At 41.4% G+C, this 26,472-nt stretch overlaps 1 protein-coding gene across 3 annotated transcripts in view; it reads left to right on the top strand.

The window, feature by feature from the left end:
* The window catches only part of TAOK1 (TAO kinase 1), a 68,375-nt gene that overhangs the window by 4,225 nt on the left and 37,678 nt on the right, over positions 1–26,472 (top strand). For 2 of the 3 annotated variants that reach the window (XM_077188600.1, XM_054646715.2), the window contains exon 2: positions 23,936–24,162. In XM_077188600.1, coding sequence (XP_077044715.1) covers positions 24,031–24,162 — 132 coding nt within the window. In that variant the 5' untranslated portion in view covers positions 23,936–24,030. Of the gene's footprint in view, positions 1–14,691; positions 14,711–23,935; positions 24,163–26,472 lie in introns of those variants that run through there. The other variant, XM_077188599.1, reaches the window with a different exon arrangement.

The raw sequence follows: 26,472 nt of genomic DNA, 5'->3' as shown, positions 1-26,472 counted from the left end.
CAGAGTTGGCTTTTACACACTATTCCTTCCTCTTTGCCTAAGTGCTCATTTACAGTACAGAACATGGAGGAGGGAATACTTTCTGAAGGCCCTTAGAAACACAGTGGACATTAGCCAGCACAGTGGGGGCTCCAAACGTGGTTTTTAAAGCAATTTTTGAACAAATACTTGATGATCACTGGAATTGCAGTGTTTTTTTAATTGTGAAAGGGAAGCCATTAGGAACTTATAATACTTGATGAGAAGTCAGTGCATTATTACTCTTGATTTTTTTTTTTCACATTCTGCTAAATCTTTGTTTCTTTGCCAGAAGAAAAGGCAAGGTAGCCACTGTAAACAAAACATGAAATTGCCAAAGCAGCAATAATTTTTGTCTAAACAAAGAAGTTTCTCCAGTTTAATCAGAGCTTGCTGAGGACAGATCCACAGCATTAGTTACACACCTGTAGCTTGGAGGTGAGGTTTCCTTTCTCTTGGGTTGGTGAGAACAGTCCAGCATGAATTGGAGTGATGATGGCTGCTTAATACAACTGGACAGTAGCTCGTAGTTTTGCCTGCTGTATTGCTTGGCTGGAAACAGTTTTGATTTTTCTTTAGGGGTCAGAATGGGGTGACAGCATGAGATTTACATATTGAGTATTGTCCCTAGGATGGAAAAGGCTTGAAATGTTTTGTTTGGGGGAAAAGTTAGATCTTAAAGAATAAAAGTAAAAGTCACAAAACTCTAAAGCTGGCAGGTTCTTCAATTTTCTGTGCCTGTGATCTTCCAATGACCCTTATTACACTCCTGGCTACAGCCATACAAATATTTTCTTTAGAGTGAGATGTAATTTTATAAAAACAGTTTTCTCTTATGCTCATTGAGTTCAGCATGTTTACAGGGCAGCCTCCTATCAGAATGTGGGGGAACAGTGCCTGTGAGTTTCATTGGAAGCTTTTATTGCATGTCAGCTTTATCAATCCATATTTGAAAGGAAAATTTTTGATGTTTACTGTTAATCTCAGAGATTTTTGCTTTAGCTTTAGACTGAAAGCCAATATGTATTACACTTGATTTCTTAAAATGTGAATAAAGTTGCTTTCAGCCTTTCACTTAGTTCACCTAAACTTTAAAACTTCTTTTACTTCCCTTTAGCCTTCTGCCATTAGTTGAGCACTGCTAGGCCTGGATTTTGGGGGTTAGGTCCTTAGGATCAGTGCTTCCCTTTGCATTGCTGGTTCAGCCTCAGTTCACTCTGCTCTGGCTGATTTCTAATGTCTGGAAAGCTTTGGGGTCCAGGAGCATGGGAAGGAGGAATATGCAGGTGCAAGTATGTTGAAAGTGTGGGGACCATTTCTTGTAACACTTTTGGCTTTCTCCCCATCCATGTGTTCCGTCTGTTTTCCAGCACCCAGCAATCCTTCCTCTTCCCTGGCATTCCACTGCTCAAGGGCACTAACAGACCCACGAGCCCATGCCCAGAGAAATGTTGGACTGAGATTTCTTGGAAAGAATCTCATGTGCTATTGCACATATTTGTTATTTTTGCCTCCTTTACCATTCTTAATATGCAGTTCTCATTTCCTACCTCAGTCCCCTTTTAATTGGTGGCTGTCCCCTCCCTCCTCAGCTGAGATGAGAGGAGAGGTTATTTTTGCTAGTGCTGTTTCTCAAATAGGCCACGGGTATCCAGTAAGTAGTGCAGTAACTTTCTCCATCAGTTATTAGGATTTCTCAAGCTCTGTCCCGGTGGCAGTGCAACATGTTTCTCCTTTAGTTCTGGCTTGCAGTTGTCACTAACATTAACTCCTCCCAGTTCCCACTTCCTTGTAACCCAATCTGAATAAAGATCATGGGATTTGAATGTGCCTTGCTTTGCTGCTGCTGCTCTGGATGTTTGGGTTGTCTCTGTGCTCTTTGTAAACTGTGTGCTGTGATCTTCTTTTTGGCTTTGCCTGTTTCAAGGAGCAGTTGACAGTTGTTAAAATCGGTTCTGGGCCAGCTGTGATTTGATGCGATTAAACTGTGTTAAATGTGTTCCAGAACTGTTTCCTGGCCTAGATAGCAAACTAGTTAAACCCTGGGTTTGGAATCTATTTTGGTATGATTTTGCCCTGTACCCCTAGGTAAGCTGTGTCCCTCTTTGAGGGTCAAACAGAACACAGGGTCTGTGCACAGCACCCGATCTTCTGCCTTTAATCCATCACTCTCCTGTGTCTCCTTGGGCTTTTTGGGCTTTTTAAATTAGTCTTTGCATATCGAAGTCTTGTCTTGAGAATTATGTGCTGGGCTGACTGCAGTAATGTGGTTTTGCCACCCATAAAGACCAAGGTGCAGTGATCTGATTTTGGCTGGCATCAGCTGAGCTGGTACAAACCCCCCTTTATACTGGCTTGGTATGTCCGGGTATGCAGCCAGGCTCTTGGATTGGGGTTTTTATGAAGGCTTGCAACTTCAGTTAAAAAAGAGGGTAACCTTGGCCTTGACAAAAATTCCTGCTGTCTCCTAGAAGTGCATGTCAGAGTTGGGAAGGAAATAATGATACATTTCAGAGGCAGTGCCTTGCAAAGAATGCCAAGCTCCATTTTTATTATGGGTTAATTGCCATATAGGCAAACCCTGAACTCTTACCTGTGTTTTTGGCTTAATTTTCCTTCTTCCCTTTCCACACAAACCCCCCTCTAACACATGCTTTGAAGTGTTTAAAACTAGGTTAGTCTCTGGCTGGAGGTGTGTGGTAGAACCTCCTTTTAATTCTTGCTGGGACCTGCCCGTTTTGCAGCAAGAATGCAGGCGAACCCATCTGAATGCTGATCATCTGTCCTTTGTAAGTGATGGAAGGTTATTTTTCCTTTCATTTGACACAATACATGGGCAAGGAAATCCTAGAGCATCTCCATTCCAGAAGCCACCTTGAGTGGCCAGATCTGCACGAACTGGAGTGCTCATGGAGGTGGGAGAAGAGGGTTTAGGGAGGATGCTGGGGCTGAATTTAGGCGGTTGCATGACAATAACTGGAGATATTTCCTTCTGTTCTCAGAAGATGTTGCTGTCAGCTGCTAGCTCAGTAGTTGACCACATTCTTAGCAGATCAGCCTACACATATGTCCTGAACTGACCAGAGAATTCAACATTTCTATTGCTGACTGGAGGGACAGAGCACAGGGAGCCAAACACTAAGATAATCTGTACTTAAGAAGACGTCTGAATACGTGGTTTTTTATCCAAAATAAAATGTTATGGAAGAAGGAAATCTCCATCCTCACCTTTGCTTTGATTTCATTACAATACTGATGATGTAAATTTATTTGCAAAAACAAGACTGGGCAAAAGATTCGTTCCTGATTTGACAATAACATGCAGAGTGCTTTGAATACTAGACTAACGTGAAAATAGTTTACTTATAAAGTACATGATTTACCTTCACTAGCTCATAATTAGTCCCAAAACCATAAAGAACATTTAAAGAATTGTTTGCAAGTTTATTCAATAAAAATTTGACATGGAATTTTTGATGCCCAGTTTTAAAAAGCTTTTTGGAAAAGCCCTTAAATTTTCCCAAATATTTTAGTGCTTTTTCTTGAATGGCCCTTATATCTTGAAAATACTAATTAGCACATTATTTTAAGTCTCTTATGTTTTCCTCTGTTGTTGGAATTGGTAATTGTGGACCACTGTGCAGGTGGGCCATCACATTGGGCTCTGGAGTTTCTCCACAGCGGCTGGTCCAGCACCAGGGTGTGTGATCCTCATTTGAATAGTCTTCCCATTGCTGTGGGAATCTCTGCTACTGAAAAGTAATTACTCTGGTGACTATAAATTGGTATAATCACAATGTTTTTCTGTAGATATTACAAATATTTTATGTTGAAACAGAAATAGTTATAATTAATATTAATATGAGAAATGAAATATTAATACACAAATAGAAATTTAAGCTATAGCAAAGAAATATTATCTTACACATGTGATGGTTTTATACTTTTCTCTGAATTAGCAGGATAATAATAGTAATTCCGTGCTCTGAATTTCACCCACAAATCTCAAGGTATTTCAAATGGATGATAAAGCCATATTTTTTTTCCACATTTATGAGGTGGGGATGCTGAAGTACAGGTGGAGAAATGAATAATTTGCTCAGCATGGCTGGTAGTGATGGGGTAGAAGAATTTGTCTCCTTGGTCCCCAGTTTGCATCAGCACCTCCCAGGTTGTAAGGTGGAAGCAGAAGTGTAGGAGATGCTGCTTTGCCTGTGGGGCGTGGTGGAGCAACACAGACCTCAAAGTTGAGCAGCAGCACTGCCCCAGATCTCCCTCTGAGAGTCTGCCTGAAAATGCAGGGAATGGGGTTTGGGGTTTCTTGTTTCATCATAGCAGCACTATGTAGATTTTTCTTACCATAATGGCAATTTAATGCTGGTCATGAATAAGCTGGCTAAATCTTGAAATTTTTAATATTCTTCGTTGTTATGATGTGATTTTTTGCTGATTTTTATCTTTACATAAATCTGAAAAGAGCTTTTAATGCATTGTAAATCAGTCCCTGAACTTGATGAACGACAAACTTAAGTTTTTTTATTTTTGAAGTCAGTCACACACAGGGATAACTGGGGCCTGCCCATCTAAGTTAAAATTATTCCTGTGCATATAAAATTGAAAGACTTGGGTATTGTCTGGACATTTTTATGGAGATCTGTGGAGGCAGAGTGTATCTTTTCACCCTGTTTGTGCAGTCTCTGCCACAGCTGAATCTCACCTTTTCTTCAGGGTCTAGTTACTGTGTAATGCAAATGCACACTGCTGTAAAGAGCTGAAAGGGTTCTCACCTGGTGCCCTGGGAAGGAAGAGGAGCTTCCAGCCCCTGTGCCTGTTGGGAATCCATAAGCATTGCAGAGTGAGCCATTGCTCAGCTCACCACCAGTAACTTTCAGCTGTTCTAGATTCTACTGTACCTGTCTTTACAGTGTGGGGATTCATTTAAGGCATATCTATGCAGTAAAATAGCTGGGACTTACCTGGAAATAATAAAATTTAAAATTTTGTTGCTTCAGTCATGCTTTTAAAATAGAATAACCCCCAAAAAGCATTAAAACCTTGAAGTCTGAGTACCTGTATGAAAGTGCTCAGTATTTTGGGACCTTGTTTTTCTGAGGGATTTTTGTTCCATGTTGCCACAGACATGGAGTGTGAAGTTTAGCAAGCTTTCTCCAAAAGCTGCTTTCAGCTTTGAAACTAATGTTACCTGTGCTGGTTTGAAGTAGTTCATACTTGTTTATTATGCCTGTTGCAAAATCTACCTGCCTATTTACATAGGTGTTGGGGAAGCAAAGATGATATGGAGCAGCATGAGTGGAAGGAGAGGATGGTGTGAGTTGTGATTCTACTTGTCTGCTTATTTTCTGGTTTGGAGGCAGTGAGCACCTGCTGATTTAGAGGTTTTCTGTATGTGATTTCATGCCTGTGATTAGCATTTCTAAGGACATGACACATACGGTCTCACCACTTAAATACATTCTGTAAATATGTAAACAGAAAATTACAGAGATGGTCATTGTCCAACTGTCCTGACTGGTCTCCAGAGTCAACCCAGCAGGACTCAGCACGCTCCATTGGGCCCATCCAAGACAGCAGAGCTCAGACTTCAAACTTAGAAGCAGAATTCCATCTTGGATTGGAGTTACCACCTGTTTTTGATGCTTCCTTAAAGGCAATTGCTTGTTTCATTTTCCTTCCTTTTAATCGCTGAGGCAGGAGATTGAGATCTTCAGATACACATGGAATGCTCTTACTGTTTCACTGTTGGGAGTCAAATTCTATAGAAAACATCAGCTGCTCTACAGAAATCTGTAATTGCATTTGATCTGAAATCAGTCATTGTTATGAGAGGATTTCTCAGGGTAGGTGATCACAGAATGTTCTGAGTTGAAAGGGACCCACAAGGATCATTAAAGTCCAACTCCCGTGCCCCAAGAATCCCAACATGTGCCTGAGATCTTTGTCTAAACCCTTCTTGAACTCTCTGCCTGTGACTGCTTCCCTGGAGAGCTTGTTCCAGTGCCCAGCACCCTCTGGATGAAGAACCTTTTCTTAGTATCTAAGGCAGAGTAATAACAAGACATTTGAGTTCTGAGGAGGAATGTGAGATCCTCTATGAGGGCATATTTAAAAAATATTTTTGGGGACAAAATCTGAGAATAACCCCTGGTTAGCTGATGTTCCTGGTGGAGCATTGTCCCTAAGTTAATAGCAAGTCTGGTTTTGTTTTGTTGCTTTGAGGAATTATTAGTGTTCTGTCTGAATTGAGCTTGTACATAAGGTAGAGATGACAGTTTTCTTAGTTTCGTGTTCAATTACCAAAAAATCCCAGCAAAAGCAATCAAATGCTTTGTCACCCTTGTGCTGTTCAGTAGGTATAAGTGGAACCATGTGACCATGGAATATTTAGTAACTTCCACTTCTGTAATTCTCTTTGTTTCTTTCCTGCTTTTTGTTGTTGTTGTGAAAATTAAGTCATAAATTGTTAGAAGCAGGGAGAGTGGCCCTGTGCTATCTAGTTTGGTGTCTTAAATGGAGATTTTCTTCCAAGATTTGGCAGATATTTCTCATTTAAACCTTCTATTTCTGAGCTTGCCAATCATGTCAATTGTTGGGTTCAGGTATTACATGAAGGGTAAATCTCCTTGTGACATGGAGCAGTGAGTGCACATGTTCTGTCAAGGGCCTTTCCTGAGATTTAATAAGTACAGACAGGGAATGAACACCTTTTCACCACAAGAGGTGTGTTTTTATCCTGTGCAGGTGCTGCACTCTGCATGCATGCACACCTAGCAGTTCCTCTGCTCCTGGTGCAGCATGGCTCCTTGCTCTGCAGGAAGGATGCTGCTCAGAATGCCTGCCTCAAACAGAAAAAATAACTTTATAAAGCATTTCAGAAAGAGCAGCTTCCAATTTGCTGAGTGACTTAAACATGCTGTACTTTGCTTTATTTCATCATGGTAAAAGCCACTTGCCTGTGTAACTCCTAACCAACAATAAAACAGGTATAAACAGGCAGAAAACAATGTAGTGTTCAAGCTATCTCTAGAGGGGAACAGTAGCTAAATACTTTTAAAATTGATTTTGCCTGCCCTGGAAAGGTGCAGGAACATTGTCCCCTTCCCCATTTTCATGGGCTGCTCACACAGGCCAGGGGTCTGAAAGGAATATTTGGTTACCCCCAGACCCACTGAGTTTGAATTATCCAGAAGGCAGCAGCCAGAAGCAGAGCTGGTGCTCTGAGCTGTTTGAGGGAGAGCTGCTTCCCTCCTGTTTGGGTTTTGCTTTTTCTGTGGGTGTGATGTCATCATTCTGCGAGGTCTGCGCCGCCGCGTCCTCCAGGAAAACAAAACAGGGGGATGAGACCTGAATGTCAAATGCAAAAAACAAGCAGATCTGATTCTTCCTATCCTCCCTCCCCCTTTTTGCTTTGAAAGGAGCTTTCAAGCTGACTTTATACAACAAGAATTAGCTTAATAGAAAAAGAGAGCGAGAGAAGCAGAGTTATTTCTTTTCAGTTCTTACTATCAAGTTCTCAAAAATAACTCCTTCCTGTCTTGCTGCAGGATGGGATGCATGTTTTGTGCCAGATGCAAATATAGGGGCACTTCATGAATATCCAAATATTCCTTTCAGAGATCTTTTATCTTTTAATATAATCTTTCTCTGGTTTTGATTATTTTGGAGATATTTAAATGAGCACTGCACAGTGTCTTCTTGCCATGCTTATGTGAATTTCTACCAGGGAACTGTCCCATACATTTGAGGTGTTTATATATTTATCAAGGTAGTACTAGCAGCAGCCTTCCACCAAGATTACTTTTGGGCCCTGGCCAGAGTCAGGGGAGCAGCCAAACCCAACTGCTGGGCTGATATAACCAGGATGATTTTTATTCAAGCCTTTGGAATTATATTAATATAAGAATATATTGGAATTTTCCCTTCTTTCTGGGAGCCCTTTTGTGGCCTGGCAGCAATTGGCTCTCATGCAGCTTGTTAGCTATACTGAGCAGTACAGTTCTGTAAATATGGATAGGTTTATTCTTTTTCAGGCTAGAGCTTTAGATATTCCCTCATTCAGAATGACTTTGCAAAATAATCTGCAGAGAGGACTTTTAAGGCTTTTGGAGGCTCTAAACTGGGTATTGATAGGGAGAGGATGGGCTGGTGGTCTCTGAGAAGCTGTCCAGATGTATTAAGACCTTCTGGGCAGTGAGCAACCCTGGAGCTGATATTTTTTGCCCTGTTATGTTCAAGAACCTTAATTACTTCTTGGTTGCTCTTTATAGCTTGTGTCCAAAAAGTAAATAGTGTTTTCTGGCATGGCCTGTTGAGCTCTCAGTAGCTCCCTGTCCAGCTGGGCTGCTCGGGTGAGCTGCATGCATGATGAGGGAGCAGTTCTTGCTTTTTGCTGGTTGGTTGTTAGGGATGTATCTGCCCAAGGTATCAGGAGGTTGTCCTACTTTCCCAGTTCAAAAATCCAAGATCCTTAGAATTTATAAAATGGACACCTGATGTTCCCTTTGTTTATTAGCCAACATGAACAGTCAGAAAATAGCTCTTCTTCTAATACAGGAATTGTTGCTTGAAACTTTGCAGTTGTTTTTTTTTTCCTCTTATTTGTCTGTTCCTACTGACAAACAAAAAGGCAAAATCCATTATTCCAAACTGCTGAAAGAGGCTTCAAATTGCCAGGTATGAAATTATGCTGCTTGTTCCGTTACCAGTAGGAAACGGCATGTGAGATGTTTCAAAACCTACAAAGGAGAAAGTTCTTTGTATGTGTGAATTTAGTATTCACAAAAGGTGTCAGATTGACAACCATGGAGATTGTGGAGATCGGAATTTTATTTATCCCTGGAGAAGGTGCAGTGCAGACTGCAGTAGTGCAAAAATTTCCTGTATTATTCTTCTGTTCCACCCTACCTGTGCCCTTCGCAGGCAGCCTCTTGGGGTGAGGAGCTCCTCCTTTCCCTGTGCCCCTTCAGGGAGCTGGCTGACAAAAGGGTGTGAGGGTGGTTTTTTTGTGTGTGATGTGGCTGCTTGTCTCCTGAAATCTAAAGAGATGTGGAAGGAATTTGATAACATCCACCTCTAAACAGCCCCTGGAGCAGAGACAGCCTTTGGCCCCCATGTTCTCTGACTGGAGGCAGGCTGAGAATCTTGAGGCAGAAGATGTTAGTGGTCATGATTCTGTTTTCACCAACTTAGCTGTTCTTCTGCGAGGATTTACCACTCTGGTATGGAAACTCTAATGCAGCCAACTTCTTCTGCTTTGTCTGAAAACATTTGTTAAATTCTCCAGGGGAATGGGAGGTTCTCTAGGAGGTGTCATGAAAGAGGAGTGTGATGTGAGTCGTCCATTTGCCAAAATGGAGAAAGAATATCAAGCCCTTTTTCTAAGGGGAGGAAAAAACCCCAAACAAACACAAACCCAACACCAAAACAAACCAGCAGGAGACTGATTTTTGAAAATTTCTAACACCTCTCTAGCAAGATCCCTTGTGCCACTGTTCTCTTGGAACTGTTCTTGTAACTCTCCTTGTTCCCTGATGGATGCTTTGCTTCTTCATGTCCTGCTAGAGCCAGGCCCCTCCTGTCACATATTTGCAGACCATTTTAAGGAGGCCCTTCAAACCACAGAGCTCAGTCCTGCTCCAGCTGTGCTGTGTGCCTATTGCTCTGGGTAGTAGCTTTAATCATCTGCAGCTCCCATTCTTCATTAGATGGCTCTGAGCAGTGTGGCTTAGCTTGGACCAAATCACTGATTGCCTTCAGATCAGCAGCTCCTGGAAACAGCCAGCACAACCCAGGACACAGCCTTCCAGCCCACTCCCTGCCAGCAGGAATGCTTAAGGAGAAAAATAACATTAATTTAATTGGCTTTTTGTTTGCAACACTACTCCTTTATATCTCCTGAAGATCAGTTCAGTCTTGGAAAAATCACCTATTGGAAGCTTCCTGCCTCGCTTCCTGAAAAAGCTGAGGCCAAAGTCCTTGAAACAGGCAGGACAACCTTGTTTTCAGAAAGTCCAAGTGTGAGAGCTGGTTCCACCATATCTCAATTTACCTTCTGTTTAAATGCACAGAAAATAGTTTTGTCCACTGACTGAAGCAGTCAAATTATTGTTCCCCTCAGTTAAAGGGTAGGAGTGGAAATGGTTACTAATTATTTCTTTTTCATTCATTTGCTTTTGTGAATGATTGCTGAGAACAGCTGGATTAAGTGGCCTTACGTGTGAGCACACAAAGAACCTGTGAAATATAGAGGTGTTTGGATTTGTGCTGTTGAAATAGACCAATTTCTGATTACAGTTTTTGTCAGATTTAGGATGGATGTGTTTCTACATAAGCTGAAATTGTCATTTCAGCCTTAAAATGCTGTAGCACCTGGTAGATACATACAAGTGGCTTAAGGTCTTTCCTTCTCTCTTCAGACCAGAAAAAAGTGCTGCATTTCTTACTTGAGAGCTGAAGAGTTGGTGTACCAGAGGAAATTTTTTAAAAATTGTAAGAGTTAACCGAGGTAGAATGAATCTTGGGCATTAAACCTGCTTTGTGGGCCATGTTTATGAATTGTTGTTCCAAGTATTTGCCTCAGGTGCAGATGTTGACCCACCTCTTTGATTCCTTGTGTTCAGGACAATTAGTAATACTGCCAAACCAGAAAAGATACAGATAATTTTTTTAAAGCAAGTTCTTGGAGAAAAGGTGTCGTCATTTACCTTCTGTGTGTGCAGAATGATGTATCAACTCTCAGCCTTTTTCTCTAGTGGAGAGGCAGCCATGCACAAGGATGTCTGAGTCCATGGTTTGATGGACTTTTTAGGAAACTTGTAAGGAGAGATGTGCTGAATGTTCTGGGTGTGTTCCACTGCAGTGGATTCAGCTCCTGACTCCACAGTGCTTGCAGGTGCTGGTCTTCAGGGAAAACACAGCTCTTAAGCATTCCATGCATGTGTCTTCCTCCTAGCAGTATATTTATGTGTATAAAATAATGCTATAGGCAGGTAAAGTACAAAGGTTAATTTGTTTATGTTAAATTCCATCAAGATGGAGACTCTGTATTTGCCAAGCACTTCCTGAAATGGGGGTGTATTCCCCAGTGGGACCCATCTTTGCAGTGCAGTTGCAATAAGAGGGTGAAGCAGCACTGGGTGTTGCTGAGGCATTTTGCAGCTCCTGGTGCTGGAGCAGGCAGTTATCCCTGGAGAGCAGCAGAAGATGCTCCAGCCCTGGACTGGGAGAGATCAGAAGGACTTTTTCCTGCAAGAGAGGCTCCTCTTGCTTCCAGTTCCTAGACTGTCAGGAATCTGTCCTGTGTTCAGTGAATCATTCCTGGAGAGCACTCAGGCAGTGTGGAGGAGGAAAATGCCTGGTGTGAATGCAGGAGGTACAAAAGTCAGATGAGAGGGGAGAGATAAGAATGTGTCAGGACAGAGGACAGTGAAACTGGGACTGCAGAGGGGTTGGAGAGAAAGGAGCTGGAGCTGATGGAGAACTGGAGCTGGAGGTTTGCAGGAGAGGTGACTTGGGAGCCTGGGAGATGGGGAGGGAGGCAGCAGAAGAAGATGGGTTGGCAAGGGAGATGGCAGTCTGAATTCTGACACTTTCTAATTTTGGAATGCTTGCCTTTGTAACCTTAATAATTTTGTTCTAATACACCAGATACAAAAATTGCGTTATATGTTCTGAGGAATTTGGTTACTATGGTAATGGGTATATAAGTACATAAGAGATGAGATGTCAGCAATCAGAACAGCTGTAATGTAGCACACAAACCTGTGACTACCAGAATTTGGGAAGCAGGCCCTTAGGAACTTCTCCTGTTTCAGTCTCATTTCTCACTGCCAGGATGTGTGTTCCTGTGTGAAAGTGACATCAGAGCTTCTACAACAAATCTTCTGGGGTTTTAGAATTATTATATATAGAGATATGAAATAGAAAAATATGGTTTATCAGTTAGAAATGGAAAGATGCACAAGACTTGAATATATCCCTTGAATATATCACATGATGATTTTTAAACTTGAGTGCTATATATCTATGAAATAAGCAGATGTGGGAAATGGTGGTGGAGGATTTAAAAAACAAAAGCTTCATTTGGGACAGATGTGAGGAAGGGCTGTTAGGATGGTCTGGGAAGTCAGTTCTCTCTCTCCTGCGTCATAAAGGGAGACAAAACTGGCTTTTTTCAGCTAACAGGCTTAAGGGGACAGTTCTGTCTCTTCTTGTGCTTATCCCTCATATTGAAAAGGGAGGAAAACTCTAAACACTAATGCTGGTGTGGGAAAAAGAGTAAGGCAGTGTAAACTTGGAGTAATAAATCTGTAAATCAGTCTTAATCAGTTTTAATCTTAAATTGGTTCCTAATCAAAATAGGAGTGGGGTTCTGGAGCAGCCTTGTAATCAGAGTAGTGGTTTTGAGAAGTTCTCAGGAGTTGGTTATTATTTGATGATTGGATTCTATTATAAAGTTGCTTAAAATAGCAGGAGCAGGACTTAATTGGACCTTCAGTCCTGTGATCTTAACAATTCAATTGAGACATACTCTGTATATCTGAACCACAAATTGTTTTGTGTATTAGTTAAAATGAGCATTTTCCCCATGAAAGCAGATAAAACTCATCAAATTAAAAGGTTATGCTTGTTATCTTAATACACACTGAGAACTATTTTTTGTTTTAAGTGGAAAGCATAAAGAGAAGGGATTCAGACCTTGCAGAAACCAGTGGAGAGGCATTCCTTCTAGTATGTAGAATAGTAAAAAAAGGGGATTTTTAAAATTTGTTTTTGTTTGGTTTTGGTTGTTTGCCTCTTCCTATTGTTGTATGCTGTGTAGGAAATGGTTCTGCTTAGTCATGTGAAGACTGGAAAAAAAATAACCTGAGCTGGAGTAAAGCAAATTGCCCTGACTTTGGGGAATTCCAGCAGGAAAGGAGGTGCTCACGGGCTCGAGAAACGTGTGACATAATTGCTCATTAAAGCTATCCCATTTATGGGTACAGATAATCTGGTAGCACAGATTTAACAGCTATAAAAGGTCTTAAACTCTTTTGAAGCTGAAATATGTTTGAAGCCCTTTTTGAATGCGCTTTAAGTTACAAACATAGGTGAGCAGCTATAAATCCTTGCTGCACTGCCATGTCTGTGTGCTGCAATGGGTTGGTCACTCCTAAAGAACAGAATAATCTTTCACTGGTCATCTGTTCTGACAGGGCTTCTCTGCCTGTGCCCAGTGCTGAGGGGCCATCACACACCTCTCCTTATTTCCCTGCAGCCTTTCAATAAACCCTTTTTCTATTTATGATAGTAATCCTGTATTTTATAAAATCCTGTGTTAAAAGAATTTGACCTTTTTTCATAGCAAGGTGTGTTTTGATGGGGCTTGTTTGACCCTAGAAGAATAGCAGCATAAAAATTGTCAGCCAGGTTCTGATACCTCGCCTGTCTGGTCCTATCTGCTGTCCCTGGCAGTGGTGACAACCTGGGTGCTTTGGAAGCAGTGCCAGGAGCATCCAGGAATACCTTACCTGACCTGGCTGAGGATGTTCTTACTCATGTAAATGTTTAAAAAGCAGTTTCAGGTTTAAAAAGCAGTGTTCCTGTCTCTTGGGTTCAATGCCTCACAGTCATTTCTGCAGGTTAATTTTGCTGTTTATACCTTGATTGGTTGAATTATAAACATGTTGCTCTTAGTTTATGGCTTCTCCCTTTGTTTTTGAAGTCTGAGCATGTACCATGACCTTATTTATGATTTTTAACTACTCTTACACCTTTTCTGCTCAAGCTTAGTCTTTTTAGACATTTACAACTTCCCATTTCTAAGGCTTTTTTTACTGTACTTCCATTTTAATGCTATATGTGAATGAAGAATAATCTCCAGCCATGGCAGTGAGTTCAAGTACTGTCAGAAATTCTGTATTATTTTTCTGATTGATTCTTCATTTTTTTTCTTTAAAAAAACCCAGTCTGACATTGTCTTTGGCATAATTGTGCAATAATTCTGCTGAGTTTTCTGCAGCAGGCTCAACTCCTGAGTTATGTTTAGTTTAAGAGCAGATGTTTGCTTTATGGTTCTTTGCTTTTTCGACCTTTCATCTCCTGTCTTGTTGCTCATTCATACTCTTTTTTAAGGTTCCTGTGTACTTTTTGATGCTGTCAGCTGCCCTAAATAAAACATGTCATGTACCTTTCCCTCCCATCCAGATCATAAGTGCAGATATTTTGCTGGATTCACACATTATCTGTGGTCACTCTGGTTGCAAGAGCATTTTCTCTTGTTCAAAATGTAATGTAATTATTATCTGACCTCTTGCTTTTTTTAGTTTTGTATCATTTCAGAGGTAATGATTCTGTTCTCCACCTATGACTAATTCTCACAGTAATTTTGTGTGCTTTTTCCCCTTCTTTTTGACTATTCTTTTGAGTTGTTCTGTTCTTTTAATGACATATAGTCTAGTGCATAAATGGTTCGTTTTCTGCTTCTTAGTGCAGCACAGTCACCCAGTGATTAGCATGTTGCTCCCACTAATTGATAGTTCAGTTAATTCTTCTGTTCAGTTTGGTTGCAGCCGTTGTTGGGAGCTTCTGGAGCAGCAGCAGCTGCTGGAAGGGGACAGCAGCTGTGACAAAAGCTGAACGTCACTCTGGAGCTACGTCAGACTTTGGGGCAGCTGCTTACTCGTCCCCATAGGTCAGTAATGTTTAATTTAAGTGTTTATGGAAGGACCAGCTGTCTTGGTCTGTGACAGCACCTTGCCTTATACCCAGTTATCTTCTTTGTGCAGGTTATTTATTTTCTCTCCTGTTCCCTTGTTCTCCTGTGAGGCTTTTTGTCAGGCTAGGTGACCACCTGAGGCTTCCTACTGTTGGTTTGTAAGATTGTTCCTACAGAATCCCACAGAGTTCTCCTGGTTTTTTCTGTTTGTGTTTGGCTCTATTTTCTGCCTCAAGTTCTTCCTACTGGCATCAGTTTTGCCAGGTTCATACTTGCTCAAATAAGAATCTGACCTGTGGACTGGAGGGTTGGACACAGCTTCCTGCAGGAGTGGGAATGTTCTTCTGCACTCCAGGGAATTCATTTGCAAGCTCAATTTAAACATTTTTTCTTTTTTTTACTGATTGACCAGAAAGACTTTGAATTGCTTTCTTTCAGGCCTCTTTCAAAAACTGTGGTGATACTGCCACTTTTTAATTACTTCTTTTCTCAAGGGTAATTATCTATGTTGTGTGCTTTAGAAGCTTATTTCTGAGTTATTTATGCTGAATCCAAAATAGCTAATTTGCTTACGTTTACTCTATTTATTGTTCTGGGACAGAACTGCTTAGGGGTCAAGAAAAGGTTTCTTTAAACTCAAGTCCCATTAGGATATCTGACTAATTTTTTTTATGGGCAGCTGGAGTTTCCCAGTATTTTTGCCTCTAGACTTAATTGACTCTCATCAACTGGCCTCTTGCTAACCTCTTCCTGGCCAGTGTGCTGCCAGCACAGCCTCTCCCTCACTGGGTCCCTTGTGAAATGTGCTCCTTGGCTGGAGAGATTTGGCCATGGAGCTGTAGGTGATGCACTCACAGAATGTTTATTCATGTGATGCTTTACATTAATAAAGGAAAAGAGCTGGCAACGACTGTGAACTTACTGAATTGCAAAAGAAGGGGGACAGAAGATTTCATTTTTTCCAGTTGCCTTCCTCGTAGCTTTGCTAGCCTAAGGAATCACTAAATTTAGAGCTGACCTTCTTAATAAATGTACCAGAACTATCACAAGCAAAGACATCCAGGAGATGTTAGTGTTGAACATGATAAGGAATGGTGAGCACTTCTTGATCTCATGGGATATTCTGCTTTAAATAGTAGGGGGAAAAAAAGCAAGATTTGCTTTAATTTTTCTCAAATGCATCAGTATTGTCTTTTATATATGTTGTTTAAGTGGTAGGGTCAGTGGTAGATTTGGTGTGAGTGACATTGTAAAAATTGCCAGTTAACAAAATTAGTATTTTCAGTAGTACAGGTAGTGTTAGGAATGTTTGTGTTTGCTTATAACTGACATATGAAACCTGTCAAAAGAGATTTAGTTTGTTCAGAATATCTTGTCTTTAACACAAGAACACACTTACCTTATCTTTTAAATTCTTAGAAAACTTGAAAGATCGTGGAAATAATTAAAAACAAATATTTACACCCAGCCCAGAAACACAGATCTTGGGCTTGTCAGAGAAGGTTTGGGAAATACAACTTTCTGACCCTTTCATTAGTGACATTCCTGGAAAGTAAACACCCAAGCAGAACAGCTCAGCTGGATCAGAAAGTGTGCTGGGGTAAGTAATTCAAGGAGTTGATGATGGACATTTTAGTGTCAGAATCTTGAGAGGAAATCAAAGTAAGGCACAGAGTCTACAAGTACACGTATAAGAGAAATGCAAGCAGTGCTCGAACATAAAAGTGTCTTCCTGAGGCTATTCTGTGAAAAAGTATAATGAAAGAAAAAAAACAGAGGTAGAAAAGCAGAGAGGGAAAGAAAAAAAACTGCAAAGAGGTTTTTTCAGGATAGAACCATTCCTCAAAAATCTTTTAAAAATAAATTGAAAAGGGAATCTTATAGGAATGGTAGGCTTGTTCCTTGTCAGATGAAGAAAGAAGGACTGAGTGGGGAAGAAAAGCCTGTTTGAACATAGATGCTCACACAGACAAAAAAATTGCAAGAATTCACTGTAATATCCAGGTGCAGATTCATCTTATCCTTCTAATCTATTCCTTCTAGAAATACCTAGGTGAGGGAATGTGAAAGATAAAGGGGACAGCATTTCATGCCTGTTCTTTGCTGAACTCCTATGGAGAAGGTTCTCTGTTCCTGTGCAGGAAGCAGAACTTTGTTACAGAGGTGTGCATGGAGACCATGTGAAGTGCCCTTGCTGCTGTAAGGCAAGTGATGGAAGTGTCCAGCGTGGCTCTAAGATCTCACCTGCTTCATGCTTTGGCAGCAGAAGGGTCTCCTCACCTGGAGATGAAATCATCCTGCCTTTCCCCTTCCCCTGGAGACTGGCAGAAAGCAAAGGAGAATCTCATGTACATGATCTTGGGAATAAAAGCAGTGTGGAAAAGAATCTCAGTGGGGCTTCCCATGTTCCACAGGTACCTTCCACAATCCACTTTGCTCATCCCATTCCAGGTGGTTTTGTTCTGCTTGCAGTTGGATTATTTTAGGATGATCAGTTTGGTGACAGCTTTTTGGATATTTTTCTGAGTATTTAACTTTTTTCTAACAGTTTCGTGTAGATGTCATTCATCTGCATTTCCCTTTTCCTTTGTGACTGACAGCCCTGGTGGATCCAGTGTGGAGAACAAGTGTACTGAAAAGAATGATTTTAAGATCATTAAGAGAAAGGCAAGTTCATTACTTTGTCAGCATTTTTTTTGTCTGAGCTGCAGCTCATGACTAAGTGGTAAAAGTAAGTTAGCAGATCCCAAAGGAGATGTTCCTGAGTGCCCTTTGTCCCCTTTGCAGGGCATGGGAGAAATTAAATGCCCCTTGCTGCATCTCCAGCCTTTTCTTGTTTCATTTCTGGGGCTTTTTGGTTTTGTTGTTTGTTTTTTTTTAATCCTTAATTGCTACTCTAGGAAAAATTCCAAATTGCAGAACTAGGAGGAGAAAAAAATAACATGTTGTTAGCTTGGTGGGAGAGGCTTAGCCAAGTGCACAAGGAGTCTGTGATATGGGGTTCTGCATGAGTCAAGGGACTACAATTCCTGTCTGTTCTGGGAGGTTTGAGGTGCTGGTGGACCTTCCATTGTGACAGTCACTGGAACACAACTGTCTTGATGCCATCTGCCTGGGGTCACTGAGGGTGGACAGGAAGCTGATTTTGAGCTATTCAAGGAAACAGCCACCTTCTGCTGTGAGCAGAGTAACTCTTCTTCCATGTGTTCAGAGCATGTTAAGGCCCTTGAGAATTACTCTGCTTTTGTCAGAACAGGAAAAAAAGGGCTGACTGGGTGGAGCAGAGTCTGGGTTAAAGGAGGTTTGAAGAAATGCAAAGCAATAAAAACCAGTGTATATAGTTTTGACAAGGCTGCTGGAAGGAGGAGTGTGGTGCAGTGATCAGGAATGTGCTTTCCCAGGATCCATGAAAGGACCTGATGGTCCCGAGTCCCTCTGTGTTTGCTGAGCTGTGCAGAAGGATGGGTACAAGCTTGAATCTGACAGTATCACACTGGCTGCAGGTTCCCTGAATTTCAGAGGAGCCACCAGAACTCCTTCTGTCTGTTCCCTTATGGAAAGGCCCCACCACTGGCTGGCACCTGGCTTTGGGAACAGTAAATAAAGTGGTAGGACCTATAGTGGGTAATTCTTACCCTTTATCTTTCTGGGCAAAGTAACTCCATGCATAGAATTTGTCAGGCTAAGGTTTTAAAGGCTGATTTAAATGCAGATCATAAAATTAAGTCAAGGGTAAGTGGCATCGTTCCTAAAGTCACATATATCAGTACTGATGGTTGTTCATGCCTTCTGATGCTGGACCTTCATCATCTTTTCTGCTGTGTTCCCATGAACTGTACAGACCTTCCACCTCCCATTCCAGGTTAAATTCTTACTTTTCTTAGAATGCTTTCATCTTTTTTATATTGCAAGCTTTTATTCTGAGTTTATAGAAATGGGGAGTGATTTGTCTGCTGCTTCCAAAAGAAGTGCTTTCAGGTCAAGTATTCAATACTACAGAGAAACTTTTAAAATTCATTATTTTAAGCATTCTTAAAATCTAATAATTCTTTAGGCATTCTTACCATCTAGCTCTCATTTCAGGTGTAATTGCAAGTAAAAGAAAAAAAATTGGAAAGTCAGTTCTTTCAATAGTTTTGGTTTATCATATTTAGGATAGTTGTGGAAATTTTCAGTGTCAGCTGGAAGCCATTCAGGAAATTTTTAATAGTGTGTTGAGAGGATAATTTAATCTCAGCTTCATACACTCCCTGGATCTGACCCATATGCAAGTAACAGAAAATCCCTTTTCCCATTTTTGATAGTTGTATGATGACACTCATTCCCCATCTTATTTGATGGTTGTGCATTAGATCATGCCAGAGAAAATTGCACTAAGATTTAGCAACTGTTTGCACTACCAGCAATACAGATTAAAAAAAAAAAATCTAAATATCAGTTTCTAAATGATGGGTAGTTGTTTTTTAGTGGTGTGAGGGGTGTTTTTGTTGGTTGTTTTATTACTTTGAATCAGAAGATCTGCAAAGAACCAGTAGTTTTTTATGTTGAATATTCACTTTTTAGTCTTGGCTGTTAGTGTCAGCTGTGAAGATCATAGGGGCTGTAACTGGTCTCCTGCTTGGTTTGTTTGTTTTTAAAGTGTCATATATATTCAATGAGGGAAAAACACAGTGTAGCTATGTTTGACAGCAAAGAGAAGTTTTTATAGATGTTACTGTGCTAAGTGTATGGGATACCAGATGACTATAACATAAAACAAGATTTATGTCTGGAATTGTAAATAACTTTGTTTATAGTTCAGTAATAGAGGACAGCTTTCCTCTTGGCCTCCATAGCCATTGTGGGAGTCTGTGTGGCTCTGGTTCCCAGTGAAATGGGGAGACACAGGATGATGGATGCAGAAATCTGTTTGTTGTTTCCATTTTGTGCTTACATGGTATTTGTTTAGCTCTGGTTCTCATATTCTTGTTGGATGTGTTAGTTCCTTGAAATGTCCTTTGTAGGGACAAAGCATGCTGCTCTTCAGTGTTGATCATCTACAAGTGTGTGGTGTAATTTGGTTTCTGCAAACTTTTGAACTGTCTTAAGGAACTAAAACTGCTATGCTGTATCTCATGGGTAGTGTAACCAAGTACCTTCTAGTCACTGTCACTCACTCAGTTGGTCTGAATGGGAACTTGAGAAATAATATGGACAGGTGATAATCTCAGTGAGTGATTCCCTTCTCTTCTGCAGGGAAGGCCAAGCACATTCTCTTAGAGCATTGGTGTATATTACCTGAAAATGGTTATCTGTGACACTGACAGCTGTCAGAGAGTTTAGTGTAGCATGGACAGATTTTAATTTCTCTGAGGTCTCCTAGCATAAGACTGAAATATGCACTTTAATTATGGCAACTGACCATTTCAAGCTTTGCTTGTTCCACTCTGCAGCATCCCAGGGGATGTTAGTCACAGGGGTGGGTCTTAACTTGAGCTTGAGATGACATGGCAGGAGGCAGGAAACTCCAAAGAGAACAGGTCTTATCCCGTCCTCATCTTCAGCTTTCTTGTGTCAGAGGTTCAAGGGGTGTGTGTGTACCTTTAATGTAGCCATAATTACAGGGATGTAACATCTTATCGATTCATAGACTTTTGTGGATGTGTGCATGCGGTTTCTGCTAACTGATAGTTGTTCAGATGAAAGTAATTTGATAAAACATTTTGGCCTGTAGTCAGTGTCATTTACACCAGTAATGGTAGCCACTAAGTGTAGTGAGTTCAGACTACTATGTGGAAATAGAGCTGGGCCGGTCCTGTGCCTTGGTCATTCCCTGGTTTGCTTTGAATCTTTCTCACATTCCTACACCACCTTATTAGTTAAGAGTGAAGTCCTGGTAGTTGTGTTTATGCAGTGCAATATTATCTTTTCATATGAGTGACACCTAGGAAAAAACGTGGGTTTATTTTTTCTAATTTTAGCAGCCTGCAAGGTGGCCTGTAGGTAGTCACACAAAGTCAGAGGGTGCTGTATCCTGTTTGCAGTGCCTGTCCCTTGGCCAGAGCCAGGATCCAGCCACCTGATCTGATCTAAAGTGAGATGATCAGTCCCATCCACTGGGAACAATTGTACTTTAACAGTATAGCTGCACCAATCCAAAAACCCTGTAGTGAATAGACTGCACTGGTGGAAGAATGTAAAATACCCAAGTGCAACTTGACTGTACTTCAGAAAAGCAGCTGCCTGCTGGTGTGTGATTTAATTTTCAGGGCAGTTTAGTTGTAGGGTTGATTTTTTTGTTTTAATCCTAAGTCTCGCCTGTATTTTTAATACACTTAAAATAATGCAATGGCTGCTTTGTGTGCCACTTCTCCTGCTTTCCATTTCCCCACAGCATTCAGGTGTCATTACTGCAAGGCAGGAGGCAGAGCTCTGCTGCTGGCACTGCTGGGCTTTGGCAGGCAGTGCCTGTCGTCTGGGTAAAAAGAAGAGGGAATTTAATATTGTAGCATCCATAAAAATGGGAGCACTTCATTAAGCGAGACTGTGTAAAGATTTCTTATGGATGGAATTTACATTAATGCATTTTACTGCTCCATCTGAGGAGATCAAATGATAAGCACAGTGTCATGTACACGTTTGTGACTGTTCTGTTAAATAGATTTTAATACTTAATAGTTTTTTTTTTCCTCATGCATTTCAAAGCAGCAATTATTTCCAAGGATAAAGATAATGAAATTTTTCTTGATGTTCTCAAGAATAAAGGGGGAAAAAATGTATTTTAAGGTGTATCACGGTAGGTGAGGAGTTCTGCTCTGTCCCATCCCACGCCTGTGTGTGTTGTCAGTGGGCCTGGTAGGAGTTTCAGCTGCAGGAAGAAATGTTCCTGTTGATGACATTTCAGAGGCATGCTCAGAAAGGACGCCAGGAAGGAGTTTGGTGGCTGGTTTGGAGTGGGGGTCGCTGGGGAGGGGGAGCAGGCTGGGACCCACCTCAGCTGCGAGCGCGGGGCTCCCCTCGCGCTGGCTCTCACCCGCGCGCTCGCTCACGGGGACATGTGACTTCTGGCCATATTAGCAGGTTTATCCAAGCCTAGCCCCTCTGACTAACAGATGTAGGGAAAAGGGCATTCTGGGATTGCAGCAGTTGCTTTTGTACAACAATGTCCTTTTTGTAAGAATCTGATGCTTCTTAAAAGATGGAACATGACATCATTACCGTCGATCCAAGAAACATTCCTTCAATAATACTGAGTGTGCTCTGGTTATCAGCTCCCTTCCCCCAGCTCCTTTCTCTTGCTTTTCTGACATGCTTTTTGTCTATTGTTTTGTTGGGGGCTGTAAATGTGAAACAGTTGTCTTTCAGTGTTATGTGCTTGCTAGAGCTGGAATCAAGTGGAATATTGTTGATATATGAAAAAGAAGGAAAAATAACAAAAACCCCACTTTTCCTCCAGCTTTCATAAATGTAGTGTGCTTCAGGTATGGGCTGAGCTAGAGCTAATTATTTCCCTTCCCACACGGTATTAGTTATGGTGTTATGCAAGGGAAGGTGGGGATATCACAGTCCCGTTCCTGTGCATCCCACTCGGCCTCCCTGGCAGCTGTGTGCAGATGCTGGTTGTTCCAAGGCTCCTGCAGTGATCCTGCATCATAGGAAATGTGTGAGTGCTCAGCAGTGCAGTGTGGCAGAGTTGTGAGCAGCTGCATATTTTCTGTATGTGTGGATATATTCTTCTGCTTGGTCCACCACTGGGATTTCAGTGTCAGCTTTTCCCTCTCCCCCGAGAGTGAGCTATCACGGAAATGCATTCTGGGTTGTATTATAAATCTCTTTGAATGCTGACTGCTTGGAGGAAAATGCTGGATTTTGCTTCCCTTCTGTGCTTTCTCTCTCCCATGCATGTCTTCCTGAGAAAAACTGGAAACTCCTGTGGAGTTTACAGCCGGGTACATCTCGGCTGTGTTTCACAGCCAGGCTCTGCAGCAATGCTGGGAGGTCTCTAACGAGGAGCAGGCAGGCTGTGGGACTTGCACATGCTGCAGCTCTCCAGAGAAGAGAACCACTGAGCACAAACATGCAGGAATATGTCTTTTTCCATCCTTGCAGGAATTGCTCTGCAGGGACTGGAAAACAAATGATTCATTGATGGTCTAGAGGCTTGGAAAAAGGTGGAGTTTATAGTGTCCAGAAAGGGAGGAGAAATGGACAGGGCCTTCTGATGTGTTGTTTAAACTCAGGTTTGTTGTCTTTGACATCTTTATAATGGAAATGAACTCCGAACTTTTTAAAAAAACAAATTTGAAATACGAAATAGAAATAAAAAAAGCACAACTCTTGGCCAGACAAATTTTTTTTGGAAAGAAGAGAGATGTGTGATTAACTGTTTGCCAGTGACAGAATTGTTTTTATTAGTGATAATTTACAGGGATTTGATAGGAAATCCTAAGACCTCCCTTTAAGAGGAAAAGAAAAGGGCTTTTTATTTGTAGTGGTTTTTTGGCATCACCTGTTGTAAAGATATAGTAAGATTTTAGCACAACTTAACAGTATACTGTTATTTTGGATAGATTCCAAGACACAAAGCTTGTAGTAAATTGAAAGTGAACTCATGGTGCAGACAGAATTTTATACATTCCCAGTTGTGTCTGAAGTTGCAAGTTTCCTCTGAAGAAAGTGTTTGCCAGTGGCCTATTGTCCATTGTCTCATATGCCAATCACAGTTTCAATGTGTGTTTGCCCCTGCTGAAGCAGAGCAGAAGGAGGAGCAGCGGGTGTGGAATCGGGTATCTCCTGTTCTGGATGCTGTTTCTCTGAGAAATGGATTTCAAGTAAACCTCTGAAGAACAGGCACTTTGTGATAGACATCACAAAATCCAAACGATTTTTTAGGACACAGTGGGTGTAGCTCTTCAGAGGGAGAGTGTCACAGTAATGTGGACTCACTGGTGATGAACTGGCTGTCGCTGTAGGTCAGAGATTCTCTGACTGCTCTGCAGGCGATCGAGCAGATGCTGGAGCATGGAATGCGCCTCATTTTGTGTTTTGATTTTGGTTTCTGTCCTAGATGAGGTGCTTGACTGGTGTCACAGTGGGGCTGTGACATTATCCCAGCACCAGGGCTGCTTGCTCTGGAGGAAGTGGAAGCTGCTTTGCTGTGGCTTGTTTCGCGCTCTTTGAGCAGAGGATAAGCAGTGAAGGATTGCAATCTTTTTCTTGCAGTAATCCATGCTGAAGAGGCTCCATTCATACAGATGAGCCAAGGGTTGAAGCAGCACTTTAAACCCAGATAGTCGGTCGGCTGACTGCCCAGCAGGATGCCATCAACCAGCCGAGCGGGCAGCCTGAAGGACCCCGAAATTGCAGAGCTCTTCTTCAAAGAAGATCCAGAAAAGCTCTTCACAGATCTCCGAGAGATTGGCCATGGAAGCTTCGGAGCAGTTTATTTTGTAAGTAGCACCATGACTTGTGAATTTTAGCTGTGTTTCTTTTTAAACTGTGGGTGTAGACTTCTTTGAGCATAATGAGGAAAAGAAACTAACTACTATGACTTTTTTTGTGTGGTGTTTGGGGCAGAGATGTTATCTTCTGTGTCTGTATGGTCTCAAGCCTTTCACAAGCTTGCAGTCTCTGCGAGGTGTTTGCATACAAAAAAAAACCCTGGAAACTTTGTCCTTGCCCTTTAGGTGCATCATTATGTTGCAAGCAGGGATTTATGTGCAAATTAAAACCTGGACTTCTGCTCCATCAATTCTGACTGGCAGTGCACTTCTCTTGGTCTGATCATCTCCTTATCACCTCTTGTTCCTTGAGAGAAATTGAGTTCTCTTCCCCTTTGTGCATACCCCGAGGCTCCCTTAAAGCCATTCTTTATGTTTGACACCTGAGTGTGGGTGCTTTTGTTGTCATTTGTCCTGTCACATCCATTCCTACTGCAGGCAAGAATCCCAGTATCCATCTGCATAATACTTACCTGACATGAAGGGATCCTCATGGCAACCTCAGCGCTGCTTGCTGTGTGCTAACCAAATATTGTGGGGCCTTCATTAAAAAACACTTTCCTCAGAAAACCTTTTCACGTTTATAATTATAGGAGGTGTGGCCAAACCTGCCAATTTTCCTTCAGAAAGCCATTTGTGTCACTATTTTATGAGATGCCTATTCAGTGTTAATAATTGCAGCAGACCATGTTGGGAACCTTCCAGCACAAATTTAATGCAGCACAGATGAACTAATTAGGAAAAGCTTCTTAATTTTGTTCCCTGCTTAAAACTATGAGCCACCACTGTCTGGGAACAGATCTGGGGGAGGAAGTGTTTTTTAACGAAACAATACTCACCTGTGGCCTTAAATTCACCTCACTCTGGTTGAAGAGTGAATATCAAGGGAGGGAACTGACAAATCTGTCTTCCTGCTATGTGGAAATATTATTGAAGAAATATTGTGGAAGTTTTTTTGGAGCACTGTATCTTTCAGAGGCATGTATGGACCACACAGATATGGAAACCCATAATGCAGCTGCAGGTAGGCTGTGAGCTGGAAGCAACCAGCATTCCCAAACATCAGCAGGAAGCTGCCATGGGGTTTTTGTAGCCTGCCTGAACTTTGTCCCTGTGGTAAGGGCTGATGGCCCATTACCAGCTCCATCTCCAAAGCAATTGCAACTCAGAGGCCATTAATTTCTAGCCATTCTTTCTCTTTTTCCCCCACCATGTTAAATCACCAGTTCATTATAGATCGGTATTTACTCGCCATAGAGTGCAATTACTTGCTGGCATTTGGATTGTGCTTCTTTGTCAGAAAGTACCTCTGATTTGGCACTTGCATAAAGACAAGTCTAAGCAGTGCATCACACAACCCCAGCCCATGTGGGGGCTTCATTTTTGTCGAGAGAGGGTTTCTGATAAAGACACTATTGCTGTTTCTGTGTTAGGAAGTTTTGTGTTGTGTCTTTTTTACTACTAATGGTTCTGAGATGTTGAATCTGAAACTGTTCCATGCAATGTGCCCCATCCTTCAAACAGAGGCCCAAAAGATCAGAGAGACAACATGGAGAGGGAGATTTAATGTGAATTAAATAAGCATGAAGAACTAAAACATAGGGGAGTCTGTCTCTTGGGTATTTTAATCCACTGTAAAGCTAGAAATAAAACTTCTTAAATTTCTTGACAAAATTTTGATTTTGCTACTGCAAAGAAATAAACTTTCTCTAATTAACATAATATTGGATTATAGTTAATAACTGCTTTCAATGATATTACTGAAGCCAGTGACAAACTCCACTTTTTCTTTGTGCATACTTTGCCTGTGTCGATGCTGAAGCTACTCTGGTCACCAGATGTTGATCCTTTGTGTGGAGTTTTTGGAAGAAAGCAGGATATATGTGCATACATGTCTGCCATGAAACAAGCCTTGCTCATTTGGATGGTTAAAGGGAGCTGGCCTTGCACATCCTCCTGCCTTTTGTCTAGGAATTGTTTACAATTATCCCGGATCACAGGGAAACTAAAACAAGCAAATGCAGCTCTGTGATTTTAATATTTCTGGGGTGTCAGCCAGGACAGTTCTCCCTCTCTAGGACTGTAGGTGTTCCCCAAACTCTGTCAGGTGTTGTTTGCTGGGGTTTTCTGATGCAAAGCATCCTCTCTCCAGGCAGCTTTCATGGCATACAGCCTGCACCAAAAATGTGATTGATAAATAGATGTGGGGGTACTTACCTAATAGAAAATCCATATAATCCTGAAATCTCTCCTACCTAA

Source organism: Agelaius phoeniceus, chromosome 20, assembly GCF_051311805.1.
Source record: "Agelaius phoeniceus isolate bAgePho1 chromosome 20, bAgePho1.hap1, whole genome shotgun sequence".
Classification (NCBI taxonomy): Eukaryota; Metazoa; Chordata; class Aves; order Passeriformes; family Icteridae; genus Agelaius; species Agelaius phoeniceus.
This window is presented reverse-complemented; position numbering and strand designations above follow the sequence as displayed.